Source organism: Phalacrocorax aristotelis, chromosome W (assembly GCF_949628215.1).
Source record: "Phalacrocorax aristotelis chromosome W, bGulAri2.1, whole genome shotgun sequence".
In the NCBI taxonomy this organism is placed as follows: Eukaryota; Metazoa; Chordata; class Aves; order Suliformes; family Phalacrocoracidae; genus Phalacrocorax; species Phalacrocorax aristotelis.
The window spans coordinates 15,651,371-15,668,385 of record NC_134310.1 but is presented as its reverse complement, the minus strand read 5'-3'; the positions used below and the strand labels follow the sequence as shown (position 1 = coordinate 15,668,385).

At 55.8% G+C, this 17,015-nt stretch overlaps 1 protein-coding gene and 1 long non-coding RNA gene across 2 annotated transcripts in view; one reads left to right on the top strand and one right to left on the bottom strand.

Annotated features, from left to right (window-relative positions):
- Positions 1-646: 646 nt before the first annotated feature.
- Positions 647-11,427, bottom strand: LOC142049875 (atos homolog protein B-like). The gene is made up of 8 exons (XM_075078036.1): positions 11,339-11,427; positions 6,913-8,169; positions 5,238-5,296; positions 4,829-4,925; positions 4,179-4,337; positions 3,705-3,773; positions 3,026-3,231; positions 647-2,681 (listed from the first exon to the last, which is right to left on the bottom strand). Exons 2-8 carry the CDS (start codon positions 7,987-7,989, stop codon positions 2,528-2,530), a joined length of 1,821 nt encoding a protein of 606 aa, XP_074934137.1. The 5' UTR covers positions 7,990-8,169; positions 11,339-11,427; the 3' UTR covers positions 647-2,527.
- A 3,099-nt stretch (positions 11,428-14,526) lies between these two features.
- The window catches only part of LOC142049313 (uncharacterized), a 35,410-nt gene continuing 32,921 nt past the window's right edge, over positions 14,527-17,015 (top strand). Inside the window, exons 1-2 of the long non-coding RNA XR_012657678.1 lie at positions 14,527-14,727; positions 16,366-16,500. This is a non-coding gene — a long non-coding RNA (uncharacterized LOC142049313). The remainder of the gene's footprint in view (positions 14,728-16,365; positions 16,501-17,015) is intronic.

Below are 17,015 nucleotides of genomic sequence, written 5' to 3'. Positions count from 1 at the left end.
GCCAGCCGGTCCCTCCTCAGCCGTGGCTACCTTCCAGTTCCCCCCCCGGACCTGCTCCTCCTGGGCACTCTCTCACCCTCCTCCCCACAGCCCCTCACTCCCCCCAGCTCCCCACAGCCTCCTCACTAATCCCCATGCCCCCCCCAATCCACACCCCCTCGCATCTATTTCTCCTACACTCATTTCCTCCCCAGTCCCACATCCCCCAACCCATCCCCTCCCCAGCTCACCTCACCACTCCTCATATCAGGTTGCCCCCAGTCCCCCAACACCACTCCCCCAACCAAACTCCCACCCAGCCCCCTCAATACCCCCATATCCATTTGCCTCCAGGCCTCCTCTGCATACCCCAATACCCCTGTCCCTACTCAGCTTCTCTTCCCCCCCCCGCCGCCGAGCCCCCACGAATCTCTTCCATCCCACCCTCCACCCATCTCCTCAAGGCTTCCTCAGAGCCGCAACACCAGCTTCCCCCAAAGCCCCCACCTGCAACAGGCCAGGGCAGCGCCAGCATGGCGCGCCGCAGCTCCCCCCGACACCCCGGAAGGCCTCCCGGGACGCCCCACCTCTTCCGGGTGAGCCGCCCGGGGCACCCCGTCCCGCCGCGGCAGCCGCTGCGCTGCTTGTGGTTCCGCTGCCCCCGGGAGCGGCGAGACGCGGGAGTCGGGCTCGGTTTCCAAACAGGCGTTTATTAATTTAAAAACAAACACGAAAAGTACCGGTATAGCCTCGCCAGGCAGCTGCCAGCCTCCCCGTCCCGGCTGAGCCACGGCGACCGGGGCCTGGGGCCGTGGGGCGAGGGGAAACCCCAGTGTTCTGGGGGGAGTGGGACCCCGGGCCCCGGTGCTGTGGGATGGGGGGGGACGCGGGGGGATACGACTCCGGGACCCTGGTGTCATGGGGCAAGAGGTGCCCCAGGACCCGGTGTCGTGGGGGGAGCAGGCCCCCACTGTGTGTGTATGGGGGGGGGGGGAAATGAGTGGGACCCCGGTCCCCCCAGCCTAGCAGGGCCAGAGCCTCTCGGCCTTCCCATGGCAGGGGAGAGTAGGGCCTCACCCCCACAAGTGTGGTAGAGGCCTGTCCCGTCCAATCCCCACACCCCAGCTCTGCCAGATGGAGCTCTGGGGAGAGGGGAGAGCTCTGTGAACACGGGGTGGGCTTTGTTTAAAATGACGGCTGTCCCAGGGAGCCCCCGGTCCCAGGGTCATGCCCACACCAGCGATGGTGCAGCCTGTCAGTCCTCCCTGCATGAGCCTAGCTGAGACCCCAGGTCATGGGGATTACACAGATGGGGTACATGCAAGCTCATTTTTCCTATGTCCCCTGCCCCTCTCACCTCTCTGACCCACCCGGGGCTCCTGAGGCTGCAGCAGGGATGGGCACTGCTCCAGATCACCCCCAAACACCCTCCTGAAGGTCCAGCCTGACTTCCATTTGATGCCCTCTGCTGCCTCCCCTCTTCTCAGGAACTAAGCCAGGGCTCCTGCCCATCCTCCAGCCCCTGATCATGCTGCCAGCAGACCCCTGCCCAAAGCCGTCTCCTGGATGGAATTCACCCCACACGTGCACAGATGGTGCAAGGCTCTGATTTTTTGGGAATCTCCACCTTCTCTCAGATCCACAGCACACATGGGCTCCGGAGGCTCCTGCCTGGAGGGCTGTCCCTGTGCTCCTGCAGAGAACCCCAGGTCCCCATCCATGGGACAGCCATGTCTCTTAGCCCCAGGAGCCATGGCAACAGCCACTTCCCTGCCAGCCACAGATTTCTTGGGGTCTGGCTTGCCCTAAAGGGGTGGGAGGGCAAGTCCAGGCCTCCTCAAACTGCCTGAAGTGGGGCTGGCCCCACAGAGCTGGTGCCCAGCAAGTCTTGGCCTCCCCTGGGGCTTTTAACACAGCCCCGGCACGGGAGCTGCACCCTGGCCGAGAGGTGGGTCACCGTCTCCTTCCATAGCCCAAGGTGTCCCCATCCTCAGTCACCCTCATAGCCCCTACAGCCCTGACACAACCCAGGCAGCCCTGCACTGCTGAGCGCAGCCTCCCTGCTGCCAGGGGCCTCATCCAGCACCAAGAGGGTGGGGGGAAGAACAGCACAGCACCTCTGATCCTCCGCACAAGCCTCCTCTGCACTCTCAGTGACAATAAATACTAATAAATGCAAATTCTTCAACACGTTCTGCTCCCAACCCCGGGATCAGTGTGGGCAGCCTCACCCAGAGCCCCCAGCCCAACTGTTCACTCCCCCCCAGCTCCAGCCACATCTCCAAGCTGGGAGCAGCACTGGCAGAAGGCTTGGGCATGTCCCTGGAACACTGGGGCTGCTCCCCAGCCCCTGCCCCTCCTGGTGAAGCCCCCTCAGTGATCTCAGCCCTGCCGCAGGGCACAGGCACGGCATCTGTGCTGCTCAGGGGGACGGGGGCACACAGGGAGGGCAATACATCAAGGTGGTGCTTGCTCGCTGGCCCTTTACTCATCTCTCCCCAAGGTGCTGGGCTAGAGGCTCCCCGGTGGCCTTGGGGGATGGAGAAGGTCAGGTTCGGGGCGAGTAGCAGGGGTTCCTCGGCATCTCCGTAAAGGATTTCAGTTCATAGGGGATCCCCGAGTCGACCTCAATCGACTTGCGGGAGAAAAGCAGCCGGATGTCATCATGAAGGTAGATCTTCCCTGACTTGGAGGTGTGAAACCTGAGTGGAGACAAGAGCAGGGCAGAGGGACCTCAGGCTCCCAGGCAAGGGCAGGACAGCCTCAGCGGGGGGCACGACCCCCTCACCTACTTTGGCCCCTGGTCAAGGTGGCCATGCTCTGGTTGCCTTCAGAGGGACAGAGGCTTCTGGCCTCAGGCAGGGCAGCAGCTCTGACCTCCCCGAAAAAGCAGCCAGTCCCTGCTCCTCCTGAGGGCCAGGGGATCAGGCTGCTATCCTCCCACTCTGGCAGGAGGGCCTGCAGGTTTGGGGGAGGCAGGGACACATGGGAGAGGAGCCCAGGGGTGACCCTGGGGCAGGTGCCCATCCCTCCCAGCGTGCCCTACCTTAGGTGCATCAGGTAGCAGAGGACCCTGCAGGGTGGGCTGGTGCCTGGTGGGTTGCTGGGGGCCACAGTGGCCCTTTCCTCCTCCCCCCCGGGCACCAGGAAGATGCGGTGGCGTAGGAAGGTCATGTGGTTGGCCGGCATGTCCTGGAAGTCGTACGTCACCAAGAACATCTTCACCACAGTCTTGTTGGGGTTAAATAAGGTCTGGGGGTAAAGGGGTAGGGGGTGTGACTGGGAAGGGCACAGGAATGAATCCATAGGGCAGGGCTGGGGCATCTGGGGGCAGTGCCAGTGGGCCCAAGGGCCCAGAAAGCCCCACACCAGCCCCAGAGGGCTTAGCCTGAGGCCCACAGGTCGGTGCTTTCCACACACCTCCACTCCCGTGCTCCCATCCCATCCCCACTGCACATGCACGCTCTCCTGCCAAGACCCTTGTCCCTTCCCACCAACCTCTTCCTTCCCTGCATCTCCCATCACCTTGTCTCCCTGACAGCACCCTGGGGACCCTGTGCTCCCCTTCACTGTACTTTCCCAGCAGCCACGTAACCCCTCTGCACAGAGCTTTCCGGCTGCTGCCCCTGCCAAACAACGTAATGGAGTGTATCCACCTTGGGGAGCAACTGGAGCCCACCTGGCTCCCTCCCCATGGCGCTGCCAGAGGCCAGGGGACGACTCACCACTTGGATGGTTCCAGCTTTGGGGACACTGTAGCCTTTCTTTCCCAAGGCCTCCAAGTCAATCACTCCCTGGGGCAAAAGAAAACATGTGAGAGAGGGAGAAAGCCTATGGAGAGCCCAACTGGGAACTGGCATGGGGCCACAAGCCCCTCTTGCTGGGAACACCTGCCACAAGGTGGCAAGACAACGCTCGGCTCAGTCCCTCTCTAGACAGAAGGACGAACAAGCAGCAACACAGAGGTGACAGTGAAGCGGCAGCCATGAGATGGCTGGGCAGCAGCCTGCCTGTTTATACACCTGCAACGGTTCCTGCTTTTTTCCCCTCTTCACTTTGTGGGTTAAATATTGCTTCCAGCACAGCTAGCAGTCTCCTCAGGTAGGTGGTTGAGAGGGGCAGCCCCCGAGGATGCACAGTGCCTGGGTACAGCCCCCATTCACCTCCCCCACAGGCTCAGCCCTCCCTCGTCTGCCTACCAGGAAAGGCGAGGGTGCACTATGTTTGGAGATGTCGAAGTAGGTGACATCAACGGGCAGGGTGGCGTGCTGGGGGCAGTAGGAGCCACTGGCACCGATCTCTGCCGTGAACCCCTGGATCCTCCCCGACGGTGCAAAGCGCCCTTTCAGGACGGACTCCTGAGAGAGGAGGGAAGCGTTAGGGACCTTCAAACACCAGTCCTGCCCCTCACCTCTAAGCTGCAGGTGAGATCACCCCCATCTCCACTGCAATCACGTCTGCTTGCCCTCGCATGTCTCCCAGCTCTCCGGAGACTGCTTGTGAGTGTCCTTGGCTGCTCGCTCCAAGACAGACCCATCCTGAATTGGTGGACTGAAACCAGCGATCTAACACAGAGAAGCAGTGAGAGTGCCTTGGCTCAGCTGCTCAGCTCCACGGCGGCCATCTCAGCAGCGTCTGGGGTCCTAGCATGTCACCCAAAGATCTACTGGTTGAGCCATTCTGCTGGTGGATGGTGGCTGCACGAATGGCCACTGCATGCCAGGCCCTTGGGAACAATCAGCCCAGCCCCACACTGGGGCTCCCGTCGGGCTCAGCCTCTCATGCTGTCGCCAGCCCAGCCCAGAGCCCGCAGGACCCACCTCCCTCCCTGGCAGGTGGATGCTGTTACCTCAAAGTTGCCCAGCAGAGCATGGCTGATGGTGGTGGTGGCCCAAGGCGCTGTGGAGGACCTGGTACCCCTCCGGAGGCTGCTCCAGAGATGTCGCCTTTGAGAGAGGAGGGAAGATCAGTGTCAGGCTGGAGAGCACGTAGCCCTGGGATGCCCATGTCCCTGGGGTTGCGGATCCCTCTCCAGGTCCCCCCATACCTTCCTTTGGTGGAGGTTGAACCGACTTTCCTACCTCCCGGGGCAGAAGAAACCTCCCTCCGCCCACAGCCTGGGGTCTTGTGGAGGAGAAATGCCTGGGGCAGGGAAGGGATTTGTCCCAACCCAACCCTCCCACGGGGCTGCAGGGTACTGGGGTGGCCAGGCACCCTGGGCCCCCACAGCTGGCCCTTGGGGCTGCCGAGATACTCACGATTTGAGGCGCAGCCTGCTCTTCAGCCTCCTCCTGACTGCAGTGCAATCTGCAGGGCTCTGGAGGGGGCACGAAATCAATAACTGTTAGGGAAGCAACCAGGGACTGTGCGCCCCCAGGAGGTGCCATCGTCCTTTGCCCTGCCCCACAGCCCCATGAGGGTCCCAGCAGATTGGACAGGCCGTCAGCAGCCTCCACGGGGGCAGCCGGCAGGGCAGTGCAAGGGCTGGGGTGGGGACATGGGGCTGCCAAAACTGAGACCTGGCTGCGAGGGCAGGTCTTTACCCTCCCAAAGTGGCTCTACTGGGGAATGGGGTGTTGGTACTCAGCCTGAGGGTGCAGTGCACAGCTCCCACCCTGCAAAGCAGGTCTCAGGGCCAGCCCCAGTGAGCAAGACACCCCCAGACAGAGCCATGCACCAACACCCCCTTCCACCTCACAGGGAAGAAAAGTCCCATCCCCAGGCAATTCATGCAAAGTCCTTGGTAATGTCACCAGGCAGAGGGGTGTGCTGCCTGTCCCTGCCCACAGCCAGGCTCCTACAGCTGTAGGGCAGGGGGTTAAAGCCAGGGCCACACTGCAGCTTCCTTTTAAAGACGTCTCCTTTTCAGGGGGGACACTTTCCCTTCTGGAAGCCACACAAAAGGATGATGGAGCTGGCTGGCATAACCAGGCAGGAAAACCAAGGGAAGATGCTGGAGGGCTTCACTCTGCAAGGGCAGTGCTGGGGGCAGCCAGGCTGGGGGACAGTCACCAAAAAGGGCACGTGGGCAGGGATGGAGCTGTGCCCCCATGGACAGTGCGTCCTGACTCCAAGCAGCAAGAAGCCAGGGTAGCTCTGCCGTCAGTCCCTGTGGGTCCCTGCACCATGGGATGCCCCAGGGAAGGAGAGAAGCGTGCCAGCTGTGGTGGGAGCCTGCTGCAGCTTCAGCCGGCAGGACACAATGAAGGCAAGGAGCTGGTTAGGAGGGGCTGGTAAGCAGGGAGGAATTGCAGGCAGCTCCTGAGCTACCAGGGTGGTTGTAAACCTCCGGAGTCTGCCCCATTTCTGAGAGCTTGTGGCACCCTGGGGACATGCCACGGGCATCCCAGAACTGCAGAAAAGCCAGTGGCATCTCTGCACACAGCACTGGGGCTCCCACTCCCTGGCCAGAGCATGTCTAGTCCTGCTCCCTGCCACCAAAACCCTTACCCAGCAGGCAGAGTGCCCTGATGGATATCACAGCCAGGGACCCAAGCCATCCCACCCCTCTGCCTTCTTCTCCCCCAGGCAGGCAGAGGACAGCCACTCTTCCCAAGCCTGATGGTAAGTCTGGCTTAACATGAAGCTGTCAGACACTGACTGTGGCACCATGCCGTGTGTCCAACTCTTGCTGTCACGGAGAGGTCATGTCCTGTTCGAACAAGGCTCTCCAGGCCAGAGAGCTGGTTGCAAGCAGCGGATCCAGTGACTACAAGGTGTCAAGAGCCGGTGACAACCTACAAGACAGTGTGTCCCAGGGCTGGCTGTCAGCTGCTGCCCTGCTCACACCAGGGCTGTGGCACTGGGACAGAACAGGACACTGTGCCCCAATGGACCACGTGCCCACGAGCACCATGTTTTGCCCATGAGGACAGCCCTGAGCTCTGGGTGTCCCCGGGCCATTCCCTGCCTCCCCCCACGAGTGATGCTCACCTTGGCCATGGGAAGCAGGTGGTTCCAGAAAGGTGCCCCCTTGGCATCGGTGCTGCGGCAGGCTGTGGGCACCATATGGCATGGCAGGGCCCTCTTCTTCCTCATTGGTGGGAACAGGCTCTCGTTCTCGGAGCAGGAGTCAGCCACAACCTCACCAGCGGGCAGCAGCTTCCTTTTGGCTGGGCAGCTGCTGCCACCAAGCCAGCTGCTCCCACAGGGTGTCTTCTCCAGGGAGCTCGTGTTGTTGGGCTCGGGGCTGAGCGCTGTCTGCGGAGCTGGGGGCTCCTTGCACCTGTTGGCCACCACTGGCCGCTCCTCTTCTCCACTAGTCCTGCTGCTGTGAGCCATGCTGCTCCCTGGCTTCTCTCTCTTCCCACCAGAGTCCAACTGGGGAGTTTGTGCAATATTGTGCAAATCAAGGTAAAGTAGGTTGTAGCCACTCGCCCGCTCCCTGTTATCACCATAGTCTGGGGGCTGATCCCCCGGCAGGACAGGGCAACCATCTCTCGTGTGCAAAGTACTGCAAGCAATGTGCCAGGAGGAGGAGGAGGAGACACCCCGTGACTTGTCCTCTCTGCTGGCCTTGGGGCTGTGGCAAGGGCTGCCCTCACACCGGTGCTCCACCACCTGCAGCCCGCTGTGGGAGAAGTGCTGGGCAGAGCCACACAGGGATAGCTCTTCCACCAGCAGACTGTCCTCAAAGGTATCATCATCATTCAGGGTAGCCTGCCCAGGGCCCCTGTCATACTTGCTGTCCACCCCACCACCACCCCAGTGAGTTTGTTTGGGATCTCGCCCCCCCTCCAGAGTTTGCTGCTTGGGGTAACCCCTCTTGACAGCTGGCTGGCTGCCTGCCCGCTGCTCTGTGCTCTCAGAGGAGCTGGAGAGATGGGAGAAAATAGAGACCTGGTAAACCTTCTGGCGCTTGATCTCTGTCTCGTTGTAGCCCATGAAGATGCCATGGTGGGTGCAGCGCTGTGAGGAAGGCTCCAAGGGCGCCTCTCCAATGGGCCGGGACAGGCTGGGGTCCATGCCGCGCTCTGGGGGCAGGGACATCTCCGCGTGGATGTGCCGCATGGAGCCTTACTTGCCTGAACTTCAAGTGGAGCCGGAGTCAGAACAGCCCATGCAGCAGCAGAAGAGGGACTGTAAAGTGCCACAGGTCACAGTGCGAGGACAGGGGGTGGGAGCTGGACCCCCCCTCGCTCAGGATGTCTGGGTGAGCCCTCCTCTGTGGGGTGCACTGCAGTGCAGCATCTGGAAAGAGAGAGCAGGAGGACAGAGATCAGCCTGGGATCCCCGTCCTCGTCCAGTCTTTCAGCTGCAAAGGACCTGCCAGGACACAGGCAGCTCCCCGTACAGCCCTGCTTGAACCTTCCTCTCTGGGGACAGGAAGAGGAACCAGGCTGGTGTGGCTCTCCAGGGAACCCTGTGGCATCACCCACCTGCAGGATCAGCACTTCCTTCCTGACCTGGGCATGGAGAGGAGTCTCCAGTTGGGCTGGAGGCTACTGGGAACAAGTCCGGACAAGTGGGGAGAAAGGGGCCTGCCCTCTGCCAGGGACTTGACATGCTTGTGCTGTTCTGGAGCACAGGAGTCAGGCAGGTCAGACCAGTCCCAGGGGCTCAGGCCTGTAATCACCCCTTTGGGCAACAGCAACAAGATGTCCCAGTGCTCACCAAGAAGACCTGTCCCGGCCGTATGCGCTGAATGAGGCAGGGCTGGCTCCCTACGCTGCCAGCCCCATGGCAGGGACAGGAACCTGACCTAATGTCATAGTTAGGTCTGCCAGCTTAGACCAGAGACCTCCACCACCTCAATTAGCAGCTGGGTGGTACCAGGGGCTGCAGACCCCACCATGGGCTCCTGTACCATCCACCCATATATCACCCGCTCCTGCCTGACCTGAGGGCCTGACCTCCTTGCTGCATGGGGCCTCACTTTTGATTTTTGGCCCAGTTTCAGAGCTGTGAGAATCCTGGCCACGAGTTTTTCTGGCATGATAAATACTGAAATGGCTGCGAGAGCCAAGGAGACACAGGAAAAGCCACTGGCAGGCTGAGGACCTCCAGAGCCTGACAAACAGCCTGTGCCTGGCAGCTCTGCCTGCTCCTGCAGAGCAGAGGCTTAGGGGCAGGTGTTCAATAGGGGAAGCGGTTCCCCAAGTGGGTCAAGGCCATCTGGAGAGTGAGGCTGCGTGTGGTATTTTGGCCCCCGCCATGATGGGGATGGGAAGGTGGCAGGTCAGGGCGGTTGAGCCCAGGGATTTCGTTTAAAAGGAGTGATGAAAGCTATAACCATGCACCAGCACATGCTGGGGGCTGACTGGCTGGAAAGCGACTTGGCAGAAAAGGACCTGGGGGGCCCTGGTGGACACCAGGTTGACCATGAGCCAGCAATGTGCCCTTGCCACAAAGAAAGCCAACAGTATCCTGGGCTGCATTAGACAAAGTATTGCCAGCAGGTCAAAGGAGGTGATCCTTCCCCTCTACTCAGCACTGGCGAGGCCATACCTGAGTGTGTGCAGCAAAGGGCCTGTGCTGGTTTTGGCTGGGAGAGGGTTAATTTTCTTCATAGTAGCTAGCGTGGGGCAATGTTTTGGATTCATGCTGAAAAGAGTGTTGATAATACAGGGATGTTTTCATTACTGCTGAGCAGTGCTTGCACAGAGTCAAGGCCGCTTCTGCTTCTCACACCACCCCACCAGCGAGTAGGCTGGGGGCGCACAAGAAATTGGGAGGGGACACAGCCGGGACAGCTGACCCCAACTGACCAAAGGGATATTCCATACCATATGATGTCGTGCTCAGTATATAAAGCTGGGGGGGGGGGGGGGGAAGGAGGAAGGGGGGATGTTTTTAGTGATGGTGTTTTGTCTTCCCAAGTAACCATTACGCTTGATGAAGCCCTGCTTTCCCGTAGATGGCTGAACACCTGCTGCCAGTGGGAAGTAGTGAATTACTTCCTTGTTTTGCTTTGCTTATTAAACTGTCTTTATCTCAGCCCAGGAGTTTTCTCACTTTTACTCTTCTGATTCTCTCCCCCGTCCCACTGGAGGGGGAGCGAGCGAGTGGCTGTGTGGGGCTTAGTTGCCGTCTGGGGTTAAACCACGACAGGGCCACTAAGATAATTAAGGGATTGAAGCATCTCTCCTATGAGGAAAGGCTGGGAGAGCTGGGACTGTTCAACCTGGAGATCTGAAGGCTCAGGGAGAAGTTATCAATGTATATAAAATAAATACCTGAAGGGAAGGTGCAAATAAGATGGAGCCAAGCTCTTTCCAGTGGTGTCCAGTGACAGGACCAGAGGCAATGGGCACAAACTGGAACACAGGAGGTTCTGTCTGAACATCAGGAAACGCTTTTTTTTTTTTTTTTTTTTTACTGTGAGGGTGACCAAGCACTGGAGCAGGTTTCCCAGAGAGGTTGTGGAGTCTCCATCCTTGGAGATATTCAAAAGCCACCTAGACATGGTCCTGGGCAACGGCTCTAAGTGGCCCTGCTTGAGCAGAGGGGTTGGACAAGATGACCTCCAGAGGTGCCTTCCAACCTCAACCCCTCTGTGATTCTGTGTAACCCACCACGCTGCAGCCTGTCCTGGCTGCCCTCCCACACTCACCCCTCTGCAGCAGGGCTCCACTCTGCTCTGGGTTAACTTCCCAGTCCTGCAGCAGGTGGTCGTTGGCACAACTAGTTGAAGACACCTGCCAGCCAGGCACCCCCCAGAAATGGCATGGCTGCCATGGAACACCTCCCACCATCACAGTGTGCCTCTGAACCTTTGCACCATCCTCTCCAGCTCTTCAGTCTGCACAGCAACTCTGAGGGGAAGGAAAGGGGGAGACGCAGGGCTGGCATGATTCAGATGCTTACCAGAAGGGCAGGAGGGTACTGCCTACCTGTGGGGTTGCACAGGCAGAGAAGGCAGCATTGAGGCTTAGCCTCTCCCAACCTCCCAAACCCAAGGACCATATACATCTAGGCCATCTCAGGCAGTGTTATCACCTTGATTTCCATTTAAACAACAAATACTTTAAGCTAAGCTGTGAATTCCCATACCTTGCTCGTATTTTACTCCCCTTTTGCGTGCCTTCTTGTATGAAAACCTGTGTATACGAACAGATCCCTGCTACTTTTTGGTGACCATTTCATGGCTTGCTTTCCAAGACGCTGCCGATCACCAGTAACCTCTGGGACTCCAGCTAGCCACTGGTCTCATGTCCACCTCCCACCCCTTTCACCCACAGCACAGGATGCTTTCTGGCCCTGCAGACAAGGAGAAGAGCTTGCAATTGCTTTCTTCCAATAAGAGATGCCCAGCAGGGAAGGCAGAAACTGGGAGCCTGACAGCCCTGAGCCATGATGACCCCCCCACCAGCTTCCCCCAGCACAAAGACAGCAGTCCTTTCGTGTGCACAGCACTCACCTGCTCAGAGGTGCCCTAGACGTACAAAGGAGATTTGCAGATGCAATGCAGCTCCCCTGCAGTCATAATCCACCAGCACAGCAGCTTTGATGCCTGGAAGGGGACAAGGAAAGTCAGTCTGGGCAGCAGCTCACGGTGCAACACCTTCAGAGTAGGTAGGAGCCCTTGGGCACCTCCACCCTCAGCCCATCTGTCACAGGGGCAGCCTGTGAGCTTTGCTGGCCTAGGAACCTCCAGGTGAAGGAGGAAATGCTGCCCATCCCTGGGGACCATGCCCTCCCCACGCAGCTCACAGCTGGGGGCTCACTGCAGTGGCCGTCCAGAGGAAAGCCACCATCTGTCCTGCTGGGCATCCTGACCACGAACACTGCTCTGAATCTGGAAATAGCAGAGCCAGGCAGATGAACAAAATCCCCAAAGGGATGCTTAGAGGCACCAAACACCCAAGTGCACTCCCTTTCTGGCACCCTGCAAGTTCTGCATCCCATCATCTTGCAGGTGAGAAGCCAGCTTCAGCAAGTCACTCGCTGTGCTCGCTGTCTGACCTCACCTGCCCCAGGAAACAGGCTGTTCTTTCATTCCATTTCCAATAAGATTTGTAATTAACAGGCACTCGTGGCCAGTCCCCAAGAGCTGGCCAGCCCAAAAGCCACTGCTGGTAGCATCAGGGAAGGGCACTGCCAGCAACCAGCCAGAACAGAGATGTGACACACCAGCTCCCAAGGAGCACTCGCAGCAGGGCAAATCAGTGCCATAGCATAACAAACCTCTGGTCCAAAGCCTCAACAAAAGCTCTTTGTAAAGATCAGCTCCTCCTGGCACCCTGCGTGGGGCCTACATGAAGGCAGGTAGAAAAGCAGGTGAATGTCCGCAGCTGTGGGCAGACGCCAAGGTGGTAACATGCTGTGTTCTGCCTGCCTGGAAGGTGGAGAGCTCTTCTGCCAGGCTGCTGCTTCTCTCCTCCATCCCTGGGGGAGATTTGTACCACAACTTGTGTGGCACAGTCAACTGCTGGGAAGCAAAATCAGCAACTGGCGGCAAGAGTCAGCACGGTGCAGCAGGAGAAAGCCATATCCTTCCTGTGCATGTCCATGCTGGGGCAAATATGCAGTTTCCTTTATTTCTCCTTCCCACGTCCCTCCACAGTTACAACCCTTCCTGAATCCTCATGCAGGCAGGCTGAGCCCTTTGTTCCCCAGTGGCAGCTGCCTTTCAGGAGAATGGGTCCATCAGGAGAGGCTGACATGCTGACACCACAAATGCATCCCAGCTGAGACCTCAATGCCAGTCACCAGGTGATGCCAGCACTAGCCAGTAGTGCACACGCCTAGCACAAGGGGCTGCACCTCATTTTGCCAACCCAGATACTGTCGCCCAAAGCATTGTGCTGGGAAATGCCAGGATTCCCCAGCCTACCCCAGAAGCGTCTCCAAATACACCTTGGGACCTCCTTGTACATCCTCCTGGAGGGCTGTGCTGGCAGCCTGGGATGAGGAGCAGCTGGAGCACAGCACTGCTCCTCACACTTTTGCAAGGCACCATGGTCAGGGGAGGTTCCCTTCCCCCTTCCCCTAGCTTTTGGGGTTTCTCTTGGCTGTGTTTAGCTTTGCCTCCCAGGGCAGCTCCTCCCCGCTGAGAGCTGAGCCAGCTTGCAGCAGGGCTCAGCCTCTTACAGCACCCAGCAGGAGCCCACCCTGCCCCTATAGAGCCAGAGAGCAACATGGGGACCAGGGACTCCTGCACCCACAGCAGGGATGGGGAAACAGCACCTGGCCACCTCTAACTTCTCCTCCCCCTGAGCCAGGCATCATTGGAGCCCTGCTTCTGGCCACCTGGATGGGATAAAGCCAGGTCCAGGTCCTCACCAGCTCAGCTGAGCAGCACAGGTACCATTCCCTGGACACAGCACGTGGGGCTCCACGTGCCCAAGCCAAGGATTTGGCCCCTCCTAAGCCCAAGTGATAGTGATTTTGCCAGTGTTTCAGCCTGTGCTGGTGCTCTAAGTTAGGACTTAAAGGGCTCTGCATGTGGAGGGAAACCCAGCAAGAGCTCCTCCTGTTCTCTGCCCTGCTCCTGCCAAGCTCCCAGGCCTCCCTTGACGGTCAGAGGGCAGGAGGGGGCCTGTGGTTTTGCCAGGGTCTCCCAGCACCTGGGTCCAGATTTATGCCAGGCACAGCTTTCCTCTCTTCCTCCAGCGCAGCGAGGCCTGGGGAAGGTCACTTATGCTGGTTTTGACTAAGAAGGGGTTAACTCTCTTCACTGTGGTGGTCTGGTACCAGTTTCCTGCGCTCTGCCGCGTTGGCGGGAGGCTGGGAGGGGCAGGGCCACGGCCGGGGCAGCTGACCCCAACTGCCCAATGGGATATTCATTCCATACCATGTGACACCGTGACCAGTATATTAAGGGGGGCAGTTTGTGACTCGGGTAGCTGAGGCATCGGGTCGGTGGGTGCTGAGTGGTTGTATTGTGTGTGGTTTGTTTCGGTGGTTCATTCCCCTCCCTTCCCCCCCACCCCGGGTTTTGTGCCTCTCGTTTTTCTTTCCATTGCATTACTGTTGTTGCTTATTTTTATTTTAATTATTAAACTGTTCTTATCTCAACCCACTAGTGTTACCCTTCTGATTTTCTTGCCTATCCTGTAACCAGAGCGATAGAATTAACCAACCATGGATGTTGCTATACTCCTTGTACAGCCCTATCCAACTGGACGTTAAGTCTGGGGACATGGAGTATACCAATCAGTGTATTCTTTGATCTGCATTTTAGTCCCTAGGTAATCATTAATGTGAACGAAACAATAGACAATGTGCTTCTGTCAGAAAAGGATGACAAAATGTAGTTTCATGTAGTGGACTGAGAAAACTGGCCAGGATTGCCGGGACTGAGAGCCAAAAGGGTAAAAGGTAATTCCAGCAGGGGGAGATCGCGACCACCGACTCACGGACCACCGACCCAAGTAATACCACCTACTCAAAAGAGAACAATAGAAGAAGACAACTGAGTTTGCGCAGTAATCTACATGTGGAACGAGCAAGTTTGTACCAATCAGTAGAAAGGACAATAATGAATATGTATGAATAGGTAAATTTTTGATCTATAAATTGTATGGGAAAGGTGTGTAAGGCATGCACGTTAGGAGGAACGATCCCCCGTGCATCCGGCGCCCTGAATAAAGAATGCCTGCTCTTTAATACTAAATTGGTGTTAAAGAGTTGTTTCTGATTTTACCGCATTTTTCGGTAACAGTTTTGGCGACCCAGATGGGACCCTGCTTTTGAATCTCGATGGATCCATGGGATCGTGAGACCCCCAGCCAGCACCGAGGGATTCTCGGGGAGAGCTTCCGATCCCCGGACCAGAGAATTCTGAGCAAGATCCCCTGGATTAAGGTAAACAAGGCATTCTTTTAAGAAGAAACTTAGGTAGAATAATACGTGGGGTTAGCTTCCCACATAGGATAGGATAGTGGGTTTGAGTCCCACAGGCCTGCCCGTAAGGCGTGGCGAAAGCTATGCACGGTTGGGGCCAAGAGGTACCTCGGTTGGTAAGTCTCTGCTAGGCGAAAGCCTGTGGAGCAGGGCCCAAGGGTAGGGGAGTCTTCAACAGGGGGTTGAAGTCTCCAGGGATATCTAACAGAGGGTTAGAGATCCCACTGGGGAATCTCCAGTGAGAGTGGAATCCCAGGGATTTCCAGTGAGAGTGGAATTCCGGAGGGAGCTCTAACAGGGGTTGGAGTCCCTCTGACTAGTACTTGTGATAGTGCAGAATCACAACTACTAGCCAACTGAGAGATGGGAACATTTCCGAGTAAGAAACCTGTCCCACAAAGAACACCTTTGGGATGTATTTTGAAGCATTGGAAAGACATCAGAGGTGGTGACCCACTAACTCGGAAACCATTAATTGAATATTGCAATCATTGGTGGCCAATGTATCAGTTGGAAGGTGGAGAAAAATGGCCAGAAAATGAGACATTGCAATATAATACCATCTTGCAATTAATGTTGTTTTGTAAAAAGGGAAGGTAAATGGGAAGAAGTGGCATATGTTGATTTATTCTTTACACTGTGGAATCATCCAGAGCGGCAGAAATAGTGTGAGATATGTCCACAAGATTCTACGGCAATGTTTTTGAAAAGAGGAAAATGTGGTGAGAACTTGAAAAAGTGTTGTTCTACTAGTGATACTGGATACTTTGCTTGCTGAAACTGACAAGAAAATGGCGTGGAATACAGCCAGAAGGCAGGTGCAGAGAGCACGTGCTAATGGGAATTTATAGAGAACAATGAATAAGAATTTTTCATCTACAAATCCCGAGTGGAACCCTAATCAACCAGGACCCAGGGGAATGTTGACTAGATATCAGAGAGAGATTTTTATCTGGAGTAAGACATGCAGTGCCAAAAGCAATAAATTAGTCAAAATTTATGAAGTAAGACAAATTAAATGAGACCCCTTCAGCCTCTATAGAAAGACTGACGGTGACTGTCAGAAAATATACTAATTTGGACCCAGAAAAACCAGAAAAAGCAATTCAATTGGCCTCTATATTAATGGGACAATCAGCCCCAGATACTGTAAAAAAACTTCAGAAACTAGAAGAACCTGAATCTAGAAATTTGAGTAAAATGCTTAAGTAGCTTGACATGAAGGACACATGGGGAATCAACCCTAGCTGAACACCTGGTTACACTGAAGCTAGGGAATGAAGAAATAGAATTTTTGGTAGATACAGGAGCCACTTATTTGGTATTAAATACATGTAAAGGGAAATTTAGTCATAAATCAGTAGATGTTGTTAGTGCTACAGGGTAAAGAAAAATTAGTCTTTCTTAGGGCCATTAAAGTTTAAACTGGAGAAGCAATGAGCAACTCACCAATTTCTGTATATGCCTAAATGCCCACTGCCTCTGTTATGATGAGATCTATTAAGTAAATTAGATGCTCAAATAACTTTTAAAGATAGAGATATTAAATTACTAATACCAGAATCAAAAGCCATAGAAGTGAGAGTGTTTCTGTTACAGGATTCCTCCAGGGAGGAACAGATTCCCAAAGAAGTGGAAAATGCAGTAATTCCTTTGGTTTGAGTGAGCGGAGCTCCGGAGCGATCTAAATTGGCAGAGCCGGTAAAAGTAACGTTAAAACCTGGAGCCAAGCCAGTAAGACAAAAACAATACCCTATTAAGTGGGAGGCTCGAAAAGAATTAGAGAAGTTAATGATAAAATTTTTAGAATATGGGCTTTTGGTAGAATGTGAATCAGAATATAGTACTCCTATATCGCCAGTAAAGTAATCTAGAGGCAAAGAATATTAACTAGTTCAAGATTTAAGGGCTATAAATCAGATAGTCCAAGATATACATCCAGTAGTAGCTAATCCATACACTTTACTGACCTCTTTAAAAGAGGAGCATAAATGGTTTACTGTACTAGATTTGAAGGATGCCTTCTTTTGCATACCTCTGGACATAAAAAGTCAAAGCATATTTGCTTTTGAATGAAAAAGCCCCACCACAGAACGAAAGACACAGCTAACATGGACTGTACTTCCACAAAGATTTAAAAATAGTCGTATGATATTTGAGACTCAGCTGGCAAAAAAAAAAATAAAAAAATTAGAGATATAGAAAAACAGAGCCAAGAGAGAGGCATATTATCACAGTATGTGGATGAC

Bases quoted from the DNA above. Each gene is read 5' to 3' on its own strand.
- LOC142049875 (XM_075078036.1), bottom strand. From the start codon at position 7,989: ATGCGGCACATCCACGCGGAGATGTCCCTGCCCCCAGAGCGCGGCATG. The intron at 4,926-5,237 runs GTGAGTATCTCG...CCTCTCTCAAAG, and splicing joins AGCAGGCTGCGCCTCAAATC to GCGACATCTCTGGAGCAGCC. The intron at 4,338-4,828 runs GTAACAGCATCC...CTCCTCTCTCAG, and splicing joins CTCTGCTGGGCAACTTTGAG to GAGTCCGTCCTGAAAGGGCG.